The 16,949-nt window shown below is 30.4% G+C and overlaps 1 protein-coding gene across 2 annotated transcripts; it reads left to right on the top strand.

The window, feature by feature from the left end:
- Positions 1–2,073: 2,073 nt before the first annotated feature.
- Positions 2,074–12,952, top strand: jdp (DnaJ domain-containing protein). Of its 2 annotated transcripts, XM_085480744.1 has the most exons (5): positions 2,074–2,192; positions 3,244–3,458; positions 5,478–5,579; positions 5,687–5,803; positions 6,149–12,952. In XM_085480744.1, the coding sequence occupies exons 2-5, from the start codon at positions 3,375–3,377 to the stop codon at positions 6,371–6,373; spliced, it is 528 nt and encodes a 175-aa protein (XP_085336870.1). In that variant the 5' UTR covers positions 2,074–2,192; positions 3,244–3,374; the 3' UTR covers positions 6,374–12,952. The 2 variants fall into 2 exon arrangements, with proteins under 2 accessions (XP_085336870.1, XP_029173638.1); XM_029317805.2 differs by lacking the exon at positions 2,074–2,192 and having other exon boundaries at positions 3,127–3,458.
- Positions 12,953–16,949: the final 3,997 nt, after the last annotated feature.

Here is a 16,949-nt window from a genome sequence, read left to right on the forward strand (position 1 = left end):
GTAAGAGGTGAAAGGTGTATTAGTGTAGACAGTGTTATTTGCTGTTATCTAAATAAAATTATATAGATGATTAGCTGGATAAAACTTTGGTGTCACCTTATCTAAAAATATGTATTATCTATATCTGCAGCTTACATAAACAAAGTTATTTTTATTAAATTTTAGATAATTTAGTAAAGTTACCTTTACTAAATTATCTGGAATAATGTTCAGATAATTTGGTGTAGAGTCATGGCACATAAAAATAATTAATTGGTAGTAAAACTTAAGCAGCAAGCGATAAAAACTTATAAATAAAAATATGAATATATTTTTATATTCCTTTTATAATTTATATTTTTTTATAACTGTGTTTACATAAATAGTTTTAAAAATAATATTATCTGGAAATTATATCTAGATAAGTCACGAATATATAATTTTATTTTTTAGATATATTTAAAACAAAATTATTTTCATCTTATCTAAGATGAATTTACATATTTTTGGGCGGATTTGTTCAAATTAATGAATCGTACTTTGAAGTTGTACATAAATTAGAAATGAGTCTTAATTATAGAAAGTTATTACGATGGTCTACAGTCTAGTAAGATTTTAATTTAACTTTTATATAATATCTATCTATATGTTAACAATATGTTAATTTATATTGTTAAGAAATCTTGAAGCGAGATAAATGAAACATTTTATTTTCTTCACTAGGCTTTGCTCGTGCTTTTTTAATCAATGAGACTCTTTAATTAACAATATTTTTTGCAATTTTATTGAATTTTTTATTCCACCTAAAACTGAAAAATTGTAAAATTGAAAAATTGTAAAATTAAAAATATTGTTTTAAATTTCAAAGGTTTTACTCGCAAGAAAATTCACAAACTAGGCGCGTAAATAGGTACCGTTGTGTAGGTACTGTACGTGTTTGACATGTGTCAACTAAACGGCTATACGTCTTTTCAACTGTTGAATGCTACTACACCGACATTGTATTTTTTTTCTTTATGTGACATGCTGGTAGTGCATTAAATTTTCAGAGAACGTTGTTTCTGAGAATTTACTATAAATCACACAACAGTATTTACGTATCTCTCTTTATTTAAGATTTCTTTTAATAAAAATGCATATTAAAATAATTACAATTTTTTATTATCTAGATTAAATTTATATAATTACATAAATTTAAAAACATATTAATTTATGTGATGAAATTATTTATTTAAGTAATATATTCAAAACATTTATAAATTTGTATTTATTAACATTTATAAACATGTATTTATTAACATTATAAAAATATTTGAGATTGATTTCTATACACAATCCACCTACATATCAAATATAATTATTTTATTCGATATATTATGACTTAAATTTGTTTTTCTTTTTATATATAATATCTAGGTAATTTTTTTTCGTTCATTATTTGTGATCCGTAAAATTGCTCAACTCTGTTATTTATGTCATCGCCTGTAGACAATATGGTGCGCTAGAGAGTTAAAACAGTGGCATCAACAGTTGTAAACGAAAGTGCCGGTGATCATTATCTGTCGTACCCCCGTAGAACTGAGAAGAATACATAATTGATTCATGCATTCATTCACGTGTCTTTTTCGTTCGTCCTTTCTCGTAATTCCTCACAAGATTTGAATTTCTAATCAAGCCCGTCTCGCTTCGACATCGCGACAAGTGATCTTTATAGTATGTCTCGCAAATTGGATTTTTTTAAAAATACTGTACAAAATAATAGAAATGCGAGAGAAATAGAGAGAGGTGATTAATTTAATATTTCTATATTTTTATAAAAAAAAAAAAAAAAAAAAAATTAAAATTGCAGCTCGTTAAATTTCTTTTTCTTTCTCTCTCCTTTTTTTTAATAATATATAGAATATCTCGCATCGCTCAACTCACCTTAAATATAACATTTATTTTTGAATAAAAAAAAACATCAATAAAAGAAATCCCGTTCTCTCTCTCTCTCTCTCAGTCGGTAAAACTGTGAGATAAAAGAGGTTCAAGGTTGTTTAACCGCGAGTGAAAGCCACGAGTCTGGAATCTCGCGTCAGCGATACGTAGATGCGTTGAGTTCAATATCGCATAGTGCTCTTTACGACACGTACAAGTGCGTGTTCTAAAGAGAAACGCTGTGCAATCTCGCGAGAGAGCTGTCAGAGAGAAACACGGATTAAATCCTTGGTCTTGTAAGTGCTATATATTTCCATATGCGACTGCTTGAGAGGAAAAAGTGGTTTCGTAACGACAGCACGATCTTGAAAGCCATTTCAACGAGTTTAAAAGTTTCGCATTGATAACGATGCATTCCACGTACATTATATAAGAACGAATGTATCCATCGTCGCGCTGTCGATATTATTCGTTGAAATCGCGAATTTGTGTCGAGTTTATTTCTAATATATTTCAAATTAGGTTTAAATTGTCGTTCCTAGACTAACTTTTTAATTTAGAATAGCTTTATCTAATATAAAGTAAGGTAGTAAAATTATCCCTCCTTATTTCCTTTTATATTACACATTATTATTATTTTGTAATAAACAGGCTTTTTTTAATAAGCTTTTTCCAAGTTTTCCCTTCTACTAAAATCAATATCGCGATCACTTTTGCGATATAATAACTAACAGTAATTATATTGCAATTTACGATAATTTAATTAATGAACTTCTAACTTTTACTAATTATAAGAAAGTAAGGAATAAAAATTTTGCATTTTATATTTCTCAAATGCATAAAAAAAAACGAGACGCGAGAGCATATATTAAAATGCGTAGTAAAAAGATTGCGTAGAAATTTCTCTCTCTCTCTCTCTCTCGCATCATCTCGTATAATCCTCGCAGAGATGACGGCGAGAGATTTATTTAGGTGAAATTTAATTTGACAGAACTTCCTAAGAAACAGAGGAAACGAATTTGAGAGAAACTGTAAATTATATCGAGATTCTAGAAATACGTGTGCACGTACGTATATCTGTATACGTATGCATATGCATGTAGAGCAGCCCTTTACGGAGCGATACAAGGGAAGCAAGAGAGGGTGCAAAGCCGGCAAGTCGCAACTGCGCGTTTTGCGAAAGGGGATGCGGGCTCTTGCTCCGGATTGCGAGTACGCAGTCGCGCGGGATTCCCCGGGAATCGGGTCTTTCCGGGTCTGCGACACGGTTTTCCCTTTACTCGGCTCACTTTGGTGCCCGTCGTAGTCGGCGACGTGCCACTCACCGATTCACTTGCTTCGCAACAGGTGACGGACGATCTCGATCGACTTAGTTCCTCTCTCGCTCGCGGACGAGAAGTTTGGCAATCGAGGACACCCGGCGAGAGGCTACAAAGGGGAGAGCCAGGAAGGGAGTGTTCGTACTTGAGGGTTGCGAAATGAATGTCGAGGACGCCATCAATTACTCGCCCAGCGAGGAAGAGGACTATTACGCGCTGTTATCCTGCGATGAGTCTTCCACGGTAAGACAGCACAATTTCTATTTATTGCGTTTATTTTGTGCTTCATATATCAGCTCAAATTTTATGTCAATTTGATGGATTCATCGTTCGATGTGATGGACTATTTGAGTTTCCTTTCGATTCACGTTTCACGCGTTTGTTACATTAAAAAAAAAAGAAAAACTTAGAATCAAAGGACCGTATTTACAAATCAAATATATGTATGCAGCAAAAATGTGAAACTAAATTTTGAGGGAAAGTTGGGAATACATTTTATATTTTTTCTGTGTGTAAAATAAAATCAATTTAGAATTGTAAAATTTGCGTTTGCTTTTTTCTCTGGAGGCGGTTTGTTATTGCGCGGAAAATATTCGCTCCTAAACTATTCGTGTTGCATCGCGAATTTTTTTTGGATAATTCAATATTTTAGTTGGTTTTATTATACAGATTATAATTGATATAGAATTTATCTTAAATTCATAATGTTTATCAAGCATATATTATTACATTTTGACAAGTTGTATGTATCACATGGTGATATGTCCGATCAAGCTTTCGTTTTTGTGAGCTTTTAAATATTTGTAAAATATTTAAACAGTGAGTGTGCATATATCATGAAAATTATAATTACAAAACCAGATATCTTATTTCGAAGTCAATTAGATTAACTTAATAGATGATGCGTAACTAAAATAGATAAGATAACAATAAAACAAAAAATATTTGAAGAAATATTGCTTAATAATTAAAAAAAAAACAGCTCAATACTTACTTAAAATTAATCTTAATATAAATAGAACATTCACATAAATAAATAAATTAATTAATAAATTGAAAAATTCTTTATCATGTACAGTAAAGGTATTTAAAACAAAGGTATTTTGTTTATGTATCACTATTAATTTAAATTCTAATTTTCATATTTGATTGTTTGTGACACAGCATTAATTAATAAAACTAATATTGTCAAAATGTAAAATTCATAAGGAGTAATCTTCGTCAAGAATTTAATAGTACTGATATGTTTTAATGGTGACCCTTCCAAATATATGCACATGTACGAAACCAATTTTCCCTACTGACATAATTTAATTAAACGTCGAGTTGCTTCCGTAATAATTACAACCTAGAAGGAAAATGTAATTTAAACTCGCAATTAATTGAATACTCGATCAACACAATTAGGTACAGTCTCATCTGTTCCTCGTTTACGATATACTGCCTAACTTACGAATTTGCGAATTAAGCAACAATATTTCTGTTGAAATCGAATCACATTCTCCATTGTGCGTGAAATTGTTCTGATTTGTAGAAACGCGAAATTCGTTATTTCATATGCAATATAACAAGATTTTAACGAGTGAGATATAACGAGAGAATTTTTATTGTTTGTGCTGATATAATTTTTATTGATGTTACCAATATAATTCGTATACATTAAAAATAAATTCTGAATTCTAAAATAAGTATTTAATTGATCTCGTTATTTTTTATTGGAGTACACAATGTAATAACGATATTAGAAAAATCTTAATAGAGATATAAAGGTCGTTTGCCTCTCGATTCTTCAGTTTATGTTTTGCTAGAGTTATCTCTGTGAACTTTTTGATAAAAATTCTCCGACCCCAGTCGATAAATTACAGTCAATGTGTTCATGACATCTCGTTTCCGTCGGCGAATGATACTATGAACGTGATCTTGCGGCAGACAGCCGAGATATTTAAATATAATATCTGTGTCATAAATATTGAAGTATTTTACAGAAAGAGGAGAAAGTATTAAATTAAAAGTATCGAATGTATTGTGATTTTTTCACTTTTATATCTGTAAGATTTTTACCATTCAGAGTGTGTCATCCCAGAACATTATCTCATGAATTAAATTGAACGATGTTCCGTTTTAATCAACTAAATGTCACATTTTTTTTATGATTTTTTGAATCGAAAGGAAACAAATTATTTCAAAGTACAATTAGATTAATTTTTCCATCTGGCTATTGAATGATGTCGTGGACAATCCCTGTTTAATTTTAAAAATTAGATCGAGCAAATCACGGCGGAGTATAAGGTATTAGCTCTTCAGTATCATCCGGACAAAAACGAAGGTGACAAAGAGGCCGAAAAGAAATTCCAACAATTGAAGGTACGTCTTCCACACATAGAGCAAAGTTGAATTTTATTCATCTATAGTCGAATTAAATTGCTCAGGTTTTTTCGAATCTTAAACAGATGTACTCATTTATATTATAGTATGCGAAAGAGGTTTTATGCGATCCTGAGAAAAGATGCAATTATGACAAATGGCGGAATAGCGGTATCAAGATTAGTTACAAGCAGTGGCTTGGCATGAAGGAACATGTGCAGCAGGTAAGATGTAATAATTTTGCAATTATTGTTCACGACGGTATGTTCATCACAAAATAGTCAATGGTACGTAATTCATTATTATAATTGGAATAAATCAAATTTATTTCTTTTTATTTGTAAATTTATAATTTTAAGCAACTATTACAAGATTTATTTTTCCTGCAAGCATATAAGATAAGTATTTGTAAATTTATTTGAAAGATTTGAAGAAAGAAGATTTTACATATCGACATGCTGTTTATTATAATGCATTGATGCTTTGATCAAACATCAATTTGATGTTTTATATCGCGTTTGACTATTGTTACGTCTTATATCGACTTGTGAATTTTCTCCTGTTCACAGACTATGCATTGGAGCACGCCGAAGACAAAGGACAGAATGCTGCCGGATACGACTGGAGAGGCAGGTGGTTCACCGGCTCATCTAAGAGGTCATCCTACAAATGTTCATAGAAGGGCTTCAGAGGGTGGAGCCATGAATCTCTATTATCGTTCGGGTCACGGAGTTCCATTCGACTATCAGGAGCCGAACGAGGTCGTCAGTAAGTTTCGCAATTATGAGATTTAAAAGACATCTTGAACTTATATAATTGTCATCGGTACCGACCTTTATTACACCGGATACTCTACATGAAAAGAACGAGAAAATGTTGTACTAGATAAATATATCTACCTGTATACAAGTGTACAGGGCGTTGGTTAGATTACGTTAGCATAACAAATTATATCGCACGAAAGAAATACGCGAGTTTCATCATCGAACAATTATCGACATTTTTTTCAATCTTGTTTATATCACGTAGATTCGTTTCGGAAAATAGTCGAAACGTCATAAAAATTGATCTGACAAAACGATGAAAATAGAATGCATTGTTTGATATTTCGGGCGACTTATTTCTTCATTCGGGATGCTAACTTGATCCAATAAACGATTCTGTACACCAGTACGTGGTCGCGCGATCGCGCGCATACGTATGTGTCGCCTTCAGATTTATATTTTGTTATACTATACTAAGCACGAGACGAGAGAGAGGAAAGGATCGTGGAAAACGCTATAAAGGACGTTTTGATATTATTTGAGCTCTCTTTCTCTAAAGTCTCTCTTGAATAACGTCCGACCTGGACCAGTTGTGAATTTATTGTATACCCGAGAAGTCGAGTCTCTCGATCGCGCATTCCATGTGTATGTCTCTTGATCTTACAAGATGTTTAGCGAACAAAAGTTAAACAGTGTAGTATCGACGGGGGCTGTATAGTTATCTGTGATTCCGCGAATAAATTTTCCACTAGAGATTAACTGGTCGTTTCAACCGTATAAACACTTTAGAACGAAATACTCAAGTGTCTGTTCAATGAAACTGTTGAGTTTGCATGTATATTATAGAACAAGGACGGTATTTTTTATTAGATAATTTTTTTATTAGATCAAATCTGTATTTTTAAGCATTAATCGAACGTAAATGCTTTTATTTGAAAAATCAGGGAATTGAAGGTGGTTTCCAACACGAGCAACGATAGATGCACATATTTTCTAAAAATATCGAATTTATATATATCATACATATCTACGATATGTCGATATGTTGTGGAATTGAAAAATAATTGAATCGGAATTTCGGAAAAACGTTGAAAATGCCGGATTTACTAAATACGATGTTTTAATGGAAAGACGTAAATATATATACATATATATATATATATATATATATATATATATATATATATATAAAACCCTAATATTCCCTCTATTAAAATGTAAAATATCAAGAAAATTAGTAGTTTATAAATTGTTATGTTTAATGTGATAGCAATATACATATATTAGTATATATATATTTTTTTCAATAAATGTTGTTATCGATTCATGTAAAGTTGTCCTAAATTTTCAACGTTCTTCCGAAAACTCGTTTTAATCACTATTACTACGTCGTTTATAAATGTTTAATATCATGAAAAGCGCTTAAGTATTTCTTTCTACAATGGGATAAATCGACGATGGCGCACTTGTACCTGTGTCCGATGTCAAACGCAAAATACATCGTTCTTTCCCGACGACAATCGCGACGGCTATTCCTTGAAATTACGATAAGCATAGATAGATACTTTACTTTTCCTAAAATTGCGAGATTGAACATTTAAATCGACACGGTTTCGATGAATCATTTTTCGACGCCATGAAAATATACAAAAACGTATCTCACATATTACTATAAATAAAGAGGAATTAAAATAGTAGATAAATAGTGAAAAGTTACGCACGGTGTTTCTAGCGTCGAGATTTGAACTTGCCGGAATTATATCGATTTATATCACTTGGAAAAAAATTGATGAGATTGTCGGTGTATCATCGCATCGCATTTGTGCACTCGAGCCTTTTCGAGAGTCGATGTAGCAGTCGAGACAATTCGTCGTCGGTGAATTGATTGCGTTTGGCATGCAATTGAAAATGCCTATAATCGGTAATTAATAATAACTTAGCGATAATTTTAATCCTGAATGTGTCGATGTGTATAATCTTACAATATAATACGATAAACGGTAAAAGCGTCGTTACACATGGACAGCTCGTCTTTCCCTTAAATGCATTAAGGCGGTGTTATTAATGCCTTTCGATTTTGACATTTCCGAATCGAGCACGTGGTATCTAAATATTCGTGTAATATGACAATTTGACATATATATATATATATATATATATATATATATATATATATAAATCTTTAAATCTTTGGCATATATATAAAAGAATAAAAATACATAAGATATTAAAAATAAATAAGAGATTATTTAATATGTATATAAATAAAAAAATATATATCTATATATATAAACCAATAAGAATACCATTTTTCAAAAATATATTATATATATGAACAAATAAGAATAAAATTTTTCACGAATAATTTAATACATTTGATTCGGTTATGGTTAAAGTGGAACTGGAAATATTAATGACATTGAATGTATGTTTCTTGCCTGAATCAATCTCTCTTCCTATTCTCATGAAAAGAATATGATCTTTCTTATCCTTCGCTCAATAAGGTCCAAAACATATCACGACAGGTCCATTTCGTCTTCCCGTTTTATTTTCAAGTTCCAATAACGTATAGGAACCAAACCAAAATATAACTGTACTTATATCTGTCTTATCTGTACAAAATAAGACAGCGGGATAATAATTGAGGTCACTGGGTAAATCGAGAGCTCATTTTGCGCCTACACAGGCGCAGTGCATAGCTAGCAAATGGCTAGTAGAGAGGCAAAATCAATACTGTCAACAATGAATTTAATGACATTTTTGTATTTTAATTTTAGATCATCAGATCAATTTTGTTGTTGTTGTGATAGAATGAATCTCCATTGTTGGAGAAGATAATATATATAAAATGTATACGGAGCAGTGGTTATATCATATTTTTATAGGTCTTGCATAAACAAAACACAATGTAATGAAAAGTTAAATGATAAAATTAGATAATTGAAGAATCGATTATCCTACCAAGGGTCTCAATTCCCCTGCTTAATTCTAAATGTTAGAATCCGTATTCATAGTAACGATGAATTAAAGGATCCGCGGTTAGTTTGCGTTGAAATACGCAATACAATTTGTGAAAAAAAAAAAACAAAAAAAAATACGCAAAGCCAATAAGGAAATGCAGGTCAAGTTGTTTACTCGCTTACCTCGTCGAAACGCCATATTTGATCGAGCGTTTGCGAAAGAAGCGCTTTTCGAATTGGAAATTAGAAAAACGTAAAGTAGAAGATAAATAAAAGTATTAGAGAACAAAATAGTATAACAAGGAAGAGGAAACAAAGAGATGCAACTTTAGATGAGACATCCTTTAAGATAAAGTCTCGGAAGTATTCGCTTTTTTGTTCCATTATTTCTTCCCTCACGTTTCTTAGATCCTTTGTTGAGAAAGCTAAGCAAATATTTTTTGCTGTTCGACATGTCTCCCTATCGGCTCTGTGTATGCTCGATATTAGTGCGCAGTCAATCAAATTAATCGAATATGTAAGCGCTCGTTCGCGCTTCGTGGGATTCGCCGCGTGATCGATCTTCCTCTAGACTTGCGAGACGACAGACACGTGGTTAAATTAAATGAGTTATCTCGTTATAAGAGAATCATGTTTAATATGCCATAAAAAACAAAGGCTGATAAAAAATGTTTTTCTTACATTTCAATCCATCTTAAGCAGAGAAACAATATTACTAATCTCTAAATTTTTTTTTTCAAAATAAAGCTTTATAAAATAAATTTTATTTATACAATTTAAAGTTATTTTTTATTTTGCGAAACATAATATATAAATTAATAATTTATCGCGGGTATATTTTACGATAATAGTTGATATAACAGAAATATTCATTTTCTCTGTAATTACATTTTTTATAATTGTAATTTTATATATTTGATAAGCGTATTTTGCATAATGATTGTCAAAAGATTCTTTCGCAAGGATATTTGAATTAAAAGTTTTTTTTCGATTAAAAAATAATTGGGTAAAAAATCGGTCGAGCAAATCACAAAAAGTTTTAATCTCGTCGCGAAAATACCACGAAGTTTAGATTAGATAAAAACGGCACCGGGTAATGATGTTTCACCAAATTATTTTAGTCCTGGTTTGCCGACTTCTTCAACCTTTGAAGAAAATGGCAATTAGATCGATAAGTCGCTGAAGTTACATGAAGAGGGAAACTGAAAAAATAGTAAATATACAGTATTTTCCCTTTAACACATAAGTTAAGAGGAAAGAGATTAAAAAATGTTACTGTTTATTAGAAATATTATTCACATAATTTTTCGTACAAATATGCGTATACGTGTGAAAGTAATAATATAATGTCCAAAACTTGAGGCAATAATTATTATTTCATTTATTGAACAAACTTGTTGATATTGAAATTTTGAATTAAACTAGCGTCATATAATGTGTGTGTTGATTAAAACGAATATGAAAATGTTAATTCTAACACAGTTTTTCAATAATTTTATTATTTTGTAAAAAAAAAGAAAAAATAAGAAATATAAAGATAAAAAATTGCAAGAGCTTTTGTAATGCTCCTGTAAAAAATTGTATGACAAATGACAAATGAGATTAGAGTGCGGCCGATCTTGCCCGCTGCTGTCGAAAGTCTATTGGACCACTCTGTGTATAGTATGTGCTCTATATCTATATTTTTCTAGATGGGCTCGTGGTTTTGGTCTGCAAAGTGTTATTTACACGCCTACATCTTACATACCTATCTATCGTTTACGATTGACCTATCGCAAACTCCTGAGAGAAAGGTCGGAGTCTGTTCAAATTCTTATCAATATGATAACGCTTACGATCAAAGACCTCGACGTTCCTTTTACACTTATACACGCGCATTCGTGATAATATGATTGGATAAACTGAAACTTGTTTGTTTAGAAAATTAAGTCATATACAAAGCTGATTTTTTTTTTATTTTAAGAGATTTTGCGTTAATTTAGGAAACTCGAATATCAAATCATGCTAATTCCAAAAATTCAACATATTTAATTAAGTCTTTGATGTAAAAATGTTAAAAGATATGTTACATCAGAATATAATAAAATGATTTTCTCTATTCCGTATTATATATAAAACCCACCTACGAAGAAATATTTAAATTTAAAAACCTTACAACATGCTGCTATGTTTTTCCACTTATTATAATTAAAAAATTATATATAAAAAAATATATTTTAATTATAATAGGAGTAAAGTATTTCTGTTTTATAAAAATAATGTTTTATAGAAACAATATCTTTTGTATTATTTATTATATACAATGAAAAAAGAACTAAAGATACGAAGAAAATAAAAGAATAAAGCAGACATGTATTAGATTTTTCTTTTTCGAATATATATGTGCTTTTGTAATTAGTGTGATTTGGAATTTAAATGTTCATAAATGACGTTTATTAAAAATATAAATTCAAACTTATCTTTATCATAGCTTTTAACACATTTAATTTCTAGATTAGAAATGCTTTTATATGTAATATAAAAATTTGAGAGTTAAAATTTTATTCAAAAAACATCATATATATACATATATGCATGTATATATGTGGAATTTTTTCTAACATTAGCACATTTGTGAATGACAAGTTATTAATAGTGTTCATTAGTCCTTTTTAAACTAATTATATAACGCTAATTATATTATCCAATGTTTATATAGAAATCGATGGCTGTCTTCCACTTGAATATTTAATAATCGTACTTATGAAATACTTTGAACAATTAACTACAAAGCCATACAAAGTAAATTGTAGTTGTGCATTAGAAAAAGTAGCGGATTTCTGCTTTCTTATATGTTAATGACAGGAAATTAATGCCGCAAAAAATTAATTAGTTGTTTAATAAAAACGTAATGATCAACATGGCATTTTTATTAATAATACATAGCTAAATATTTGAATATTTTTAAAAAGATCATTACTTTGAAGTCTTTATGCTTCGAGAAAGATATTCAATATGATTGCATAAAAGCATTCTATTATAATTCTATTATAACTCTTATGTCAATATAGCTACAATAGAATTTTCTGTATATTTAATTGTACATTTATATAAAAAAAAGAAAAATACGTACAATAAAAACGCATCTTTAAAGACAATTTTTTAAAATGAAAGTTTTTGAAATAAAATTTAAAGAGGTATATCGCTCATTTTATACAATGGCAAAAATGTATTGTCATATTGTATGCTGAATGCGCATGAATTTTATTTATATATAAATTGACTAATGATTGCATAATGCAATCACTTTTACAGTTTCGTATGAAAACATCCCGAGTTTGTTAAAAATATTACATCACAATGTTAAGATATACATATATAGAAATAATCTTGTCCCATTTACTGGTTGGTGAACAGTATTTTCGATCGCCCTCTCTCATGAGTTGTGCGACATTTTTTCGCGCGTCGCAGTATATAGATGTAAGATGTAAATGCGCGCGTGTGTGTGTGCATGTGTGTGTGTGTGTATATGCATGATGCGTGTATATGTCTATACGTTTAAATACGTAATCAAATACATATATTGTATATTCGTCTCGCGCTGGTCGATGCGGCGATGTATTACTCGTAATAAAACAAAAAGATTCAATAAATGTGTTTAATTATGAAATTACTTCCGCACTTTAATTTTCATAATTAAACGTGTGTTTAATTATGAAGCATTTGCATTTTAATCATCTTTAAAGTTCACGATATGATTTATGATGACATTATTTAAAGCAAGTTTTTTTTAGACACCTTGTAAATAAAATAGAGAAACCTTGGCATTCTGATTTTTTAAAATGTATTGTGTAATTTACTTATATTTTAAGTTTTAATACACTTTAAAAATAATTTGTAAATTTCTACATTTTTACTGTTTTTAGGCATATTTCTCATGCTTTTTTTCTGTATGATCTACATAAAATTATCTGCTTTGTATTACATAGGTTGTGTAATCTCATGTCAGATCATAATTCAACATTACCATTTGATGCTTCATTAAGGAAATTAATGTGGCTTTCAGGCTAATCGAATGACATTATTACAGTGGTAATATCGATAATTGTCAAGTTACTGGTAAACCAGGCGATTATCATTTAATATCATCTTGTTTTATCACATTTTCCCTAAACCGAAAATAAACGAAAAATGATGTCTCTTAATTTGACGTTAATATAATTACATTATCCTCTATTATAGTTATAAGTGAAGATAATTCAAAATTATTTACCAATTAAAAATGCAATTTGCAAAATATGCAAGTAAAAATGTCAAATAATGTTATTGGTTCAAACTGTAAACCTTTATAGATTATTATTATTCATTGGAATATGGTAATTTTTTTTCCCATGGAAACTCGCTCTTGTTTTGTGATTATTACGTTCTATCGACTGTGTTCGAGTTGGCGTATACTGTTTCCATAAATTTTCGAAGAACTTTGTTTTCCATATAGAATGGGAGGCTCGGCACGTTGCGCCGGATGATTGGGAACTGGAGCGAAACATTTGCTTCTCGCTTCGAAGGTTTCTCCACAATTTCGGTCGTTTATCTGACAGCTCTCTCCCTCTCTCTCTTTTAGTCTCTGCGAGTTTTATATTCATACTGAACTATTCATATGGTATAATTAGAACGCGTAGATGATATTTTTTAGATATGTGACGGATTTCGACTCTTTTAAATAAGTGTCGAAACTGTAATTAATGTCTATGTACGCGAGAGAATTTTGCTGAAAATATTGACGGAAATTAAATCGAACAATCGTATATCGTATTTTTTATATGTCAGTTTTCGTACATCGCGTATCAAAGTCAGGGTGTCCAGCAGACCCAATGAAAAAAATTCTCTGACTTTGTCGATTTTCCAAGACCAGAAATTTATTTTTTTCCTGACTTTTTAGTATTATTTGTTCCAAATATATAATTTGCATATGTCTATATGATAAATCAATTAAATGTTAAATCATGAGATCCTTGAGATATTTTTGTCAACAATGGAAAGGTTCGGAAGTTAAAAAAACAAAAATTTAAATCAATTATACAATCTGCATTATGTACAATAATTGAAACAAACATGTCACTACAAACTATTTAAATAATCACCTTTTTTATTTATATTATATTAAATTTTTTAGTTTTATCAAACACATTGAAATAAAATAACACGACGATGAAGATATAACATAACGAACACGCTGTCAAGGAAAAGTTGATATTTATTTAATAAGAAATGTCAAATTATTGAGACAAATGTAGAATAATGTGAAAAAATTTAGGTAAATAGTAAAATTTCCTGACTTTTCCCTGACAATTCGAGATTTATAAAATTCCCTGACCGCTAGACGTCCTGAAAGTGCGGCATCAAGTGGACGCAGAATAAACCTATTCTTTCATTTGCCTTGAGATACGCGTATAAATACCTTTCCATCTCTCCACCTTCCCTCGCGTAAAGGCATAGAACGCGCATCCCTCCACTGAACTGAAGCAAACAGCCCTTTGAATGCCATTATCCTACCTACGTTGTTACTACTTAACGTTGCGTCCGCAAGTGTGGCTGCGTTAGATAACGAGAGCTGGCCGTTGTTCCCGATCGGCTTTGCCGACAACGGCTGTCTGTCGAGTCCGCATGTGTCAATTTAAACTTTGACCTACCAGCACCATTTCGAAACGCTTCCAATAAACCACCCACGCTTCTCTCTTTAACCTTCGCAAGCATTATCATTCGACAATTTTTCTTCAAATTGAATTTTTGAGGGCGCTTACCACTTTTCTACTTTTCGAGAAGAATTATCTCGACGCGAAGGAGGGAAACAAAGAAAAAGAAAAAGATGTAATTATACGAGATAACAATTCATTTATATTGCAGAGTTTACAACAAATAAATGGACAAGGAGATTTTATTTGAATCAGATAATGACGTGAGAAGTTGTGACGTATTTGAAATAAAATCCAGAATCACGTGATCAAATTCACGTGCCACTCGTGAGACAAAATATTTATTACTAACGTGCAGTATATATTTGCATTTGCAAATTAAAATAATTTTGTTATTTTGCGTTAGAACGGAAATGAATAAATATATAAGTTAAAATTAAAGATAAATAGTGCAATATTCGTTTATATGGTTTCGATTGAATAAATCTCGTGAAATATACACTTTGACAAGTTATAACAATACAAACGTCGAATTTATAGTGTGCGAATAATAAATATTCAAATGTAGGAGTAATAAAATATGCGATCATATTTATCAATTAAACACGTTGAAATGTCGTTCGATTCGCAATCGATTTATAGTATACTTGTTACTTTATTTATTAATACAAATTAACGAAAGTGATACCGACATCTTTATTGCAATTTCGCGCAATATTACATTGTAACTCGAGGTAATAATGATTAAGACTTGATATTGCAAGCATAGAAAATTTCCAACGAAATTGACGTTATATATTATTACTAGACATATCGTTCCTTAATTTTTATTCGAAATAGGCCGCGATATTACATGTCGTTTCTAGTACAAGATAATTTATAGCACGGATATTAATAATAGTTAATTGCAATAATTATACGAAAGGAGTAATCTGGTTTCAAGACAACGAGATAAACGGAGCAGCTCATGTTGCTGCCTACTCGAGTGTCGTCGTACGAATAATAGCGAGATGACGACGTGTAAACAATAGCGCGATCTACATATGTATGTATGTACGTCATAAAGACGAGTGTCGTGAACATTGTAATTTGTAATATTTTGCTTTTGTTGCTGTGAGGCTGTCATTTGTACGCTATCGCTCGCGCGAGTCGGCAACAAAGCAAAATTGCTCCGAAACTCGATTTATTCCGCCTCGATGATTATTACAATTAACGATTAATCCGCGCGATTAATTAACTTTTGCTATAAGCGACGTGTAATAATACCGCTGTTTCAATCAAATAATCAAAGAGCATAATATGTATATTCATTGATATAATACATGAATTTTGCAGGATTTAGATATCGGAAATATACTATGTTTGATACTATCGAGATTCTATTATGTATTTTGTGTCCGTTTATCGCAAGTCTTAATTAGCTATTAGCTCAATTCGCGATAATATGCGTATGTAATATTGCGCGATATCACAATATAAATTGTCGATACATTTTCGTTAATTTTATTAATAAAATATGGTAAATATATATCGATTTCGAATCAAAACTTAATGTTTTTAATTGATAAATATGTATATTTTGTTAATCCTGCATTTTAATATTTATTATTCGCACATTATAAATTTCGCATTTGTATATTACTATAATATGTCAAAATGTATTTTGCGAGATTTATTATTCGACCAAAATTTATCGTATAAACAAATATTGCAATCCACGAATATTTATCTTTAATTTTAATTTCTATATTAATATGCGTTATTAAATAAACACCCGCAAGAATATTATGTCCCTTGTTTTTCAAGTTATGAATTATTAACGAATGATTGATATACAATATTATATCTTTTTATTATTTTAATTACTCGATCCCGCGATTTGTGCGCGATTAACATTGAAAATGCTGTGCATAATATTGTGTGATTATTCATAATTTAATTATTTATATTTTTGCGACATGTAAATATAATGAA

This window comes from Nylanderia fulva, unplaced genomic scaffold, assembly GCF_048542155.1.
Source record: "Nylanderia fulva isolate GAGA-0341 unplaced genomic scaffold, ASM4854215v1 Scaffold16, whole genome shotgun sequence".
NCBI lineage: Eukaryota > Metazoa > Arthropoda > Insecta > Hymenoptera > Formicidae > Nylanderia > Nylanderia fulva.

What these genes read in the sequence shown, in the direction of transcription:
- jdp (XM_085480744.1), top strand. Translation starts at nt 3,375, where the DNA reads ATGAATGTCGAGGACGCCATCAATTACTCGCCCAGCGAGGAAGAGGAC. An exon ending in CCTGCGATGAGTCTTCCACG is followed by an intron (nt 3,459 to 5,477) that starts GTAAGACAGCAC and finishes TTTAAAAATTAG; the next exon opens with ATCGAGCAAATCACGGCGGA. An exon ending in AGAAATTCCAACAATTGAAG is followed by an intron (nt 5,580 to 5,686) that starts GTACGTCTTCCA and finishes TTTATATTATAG; the next exon opens with TATGCGAAAGAGGTTTTATG.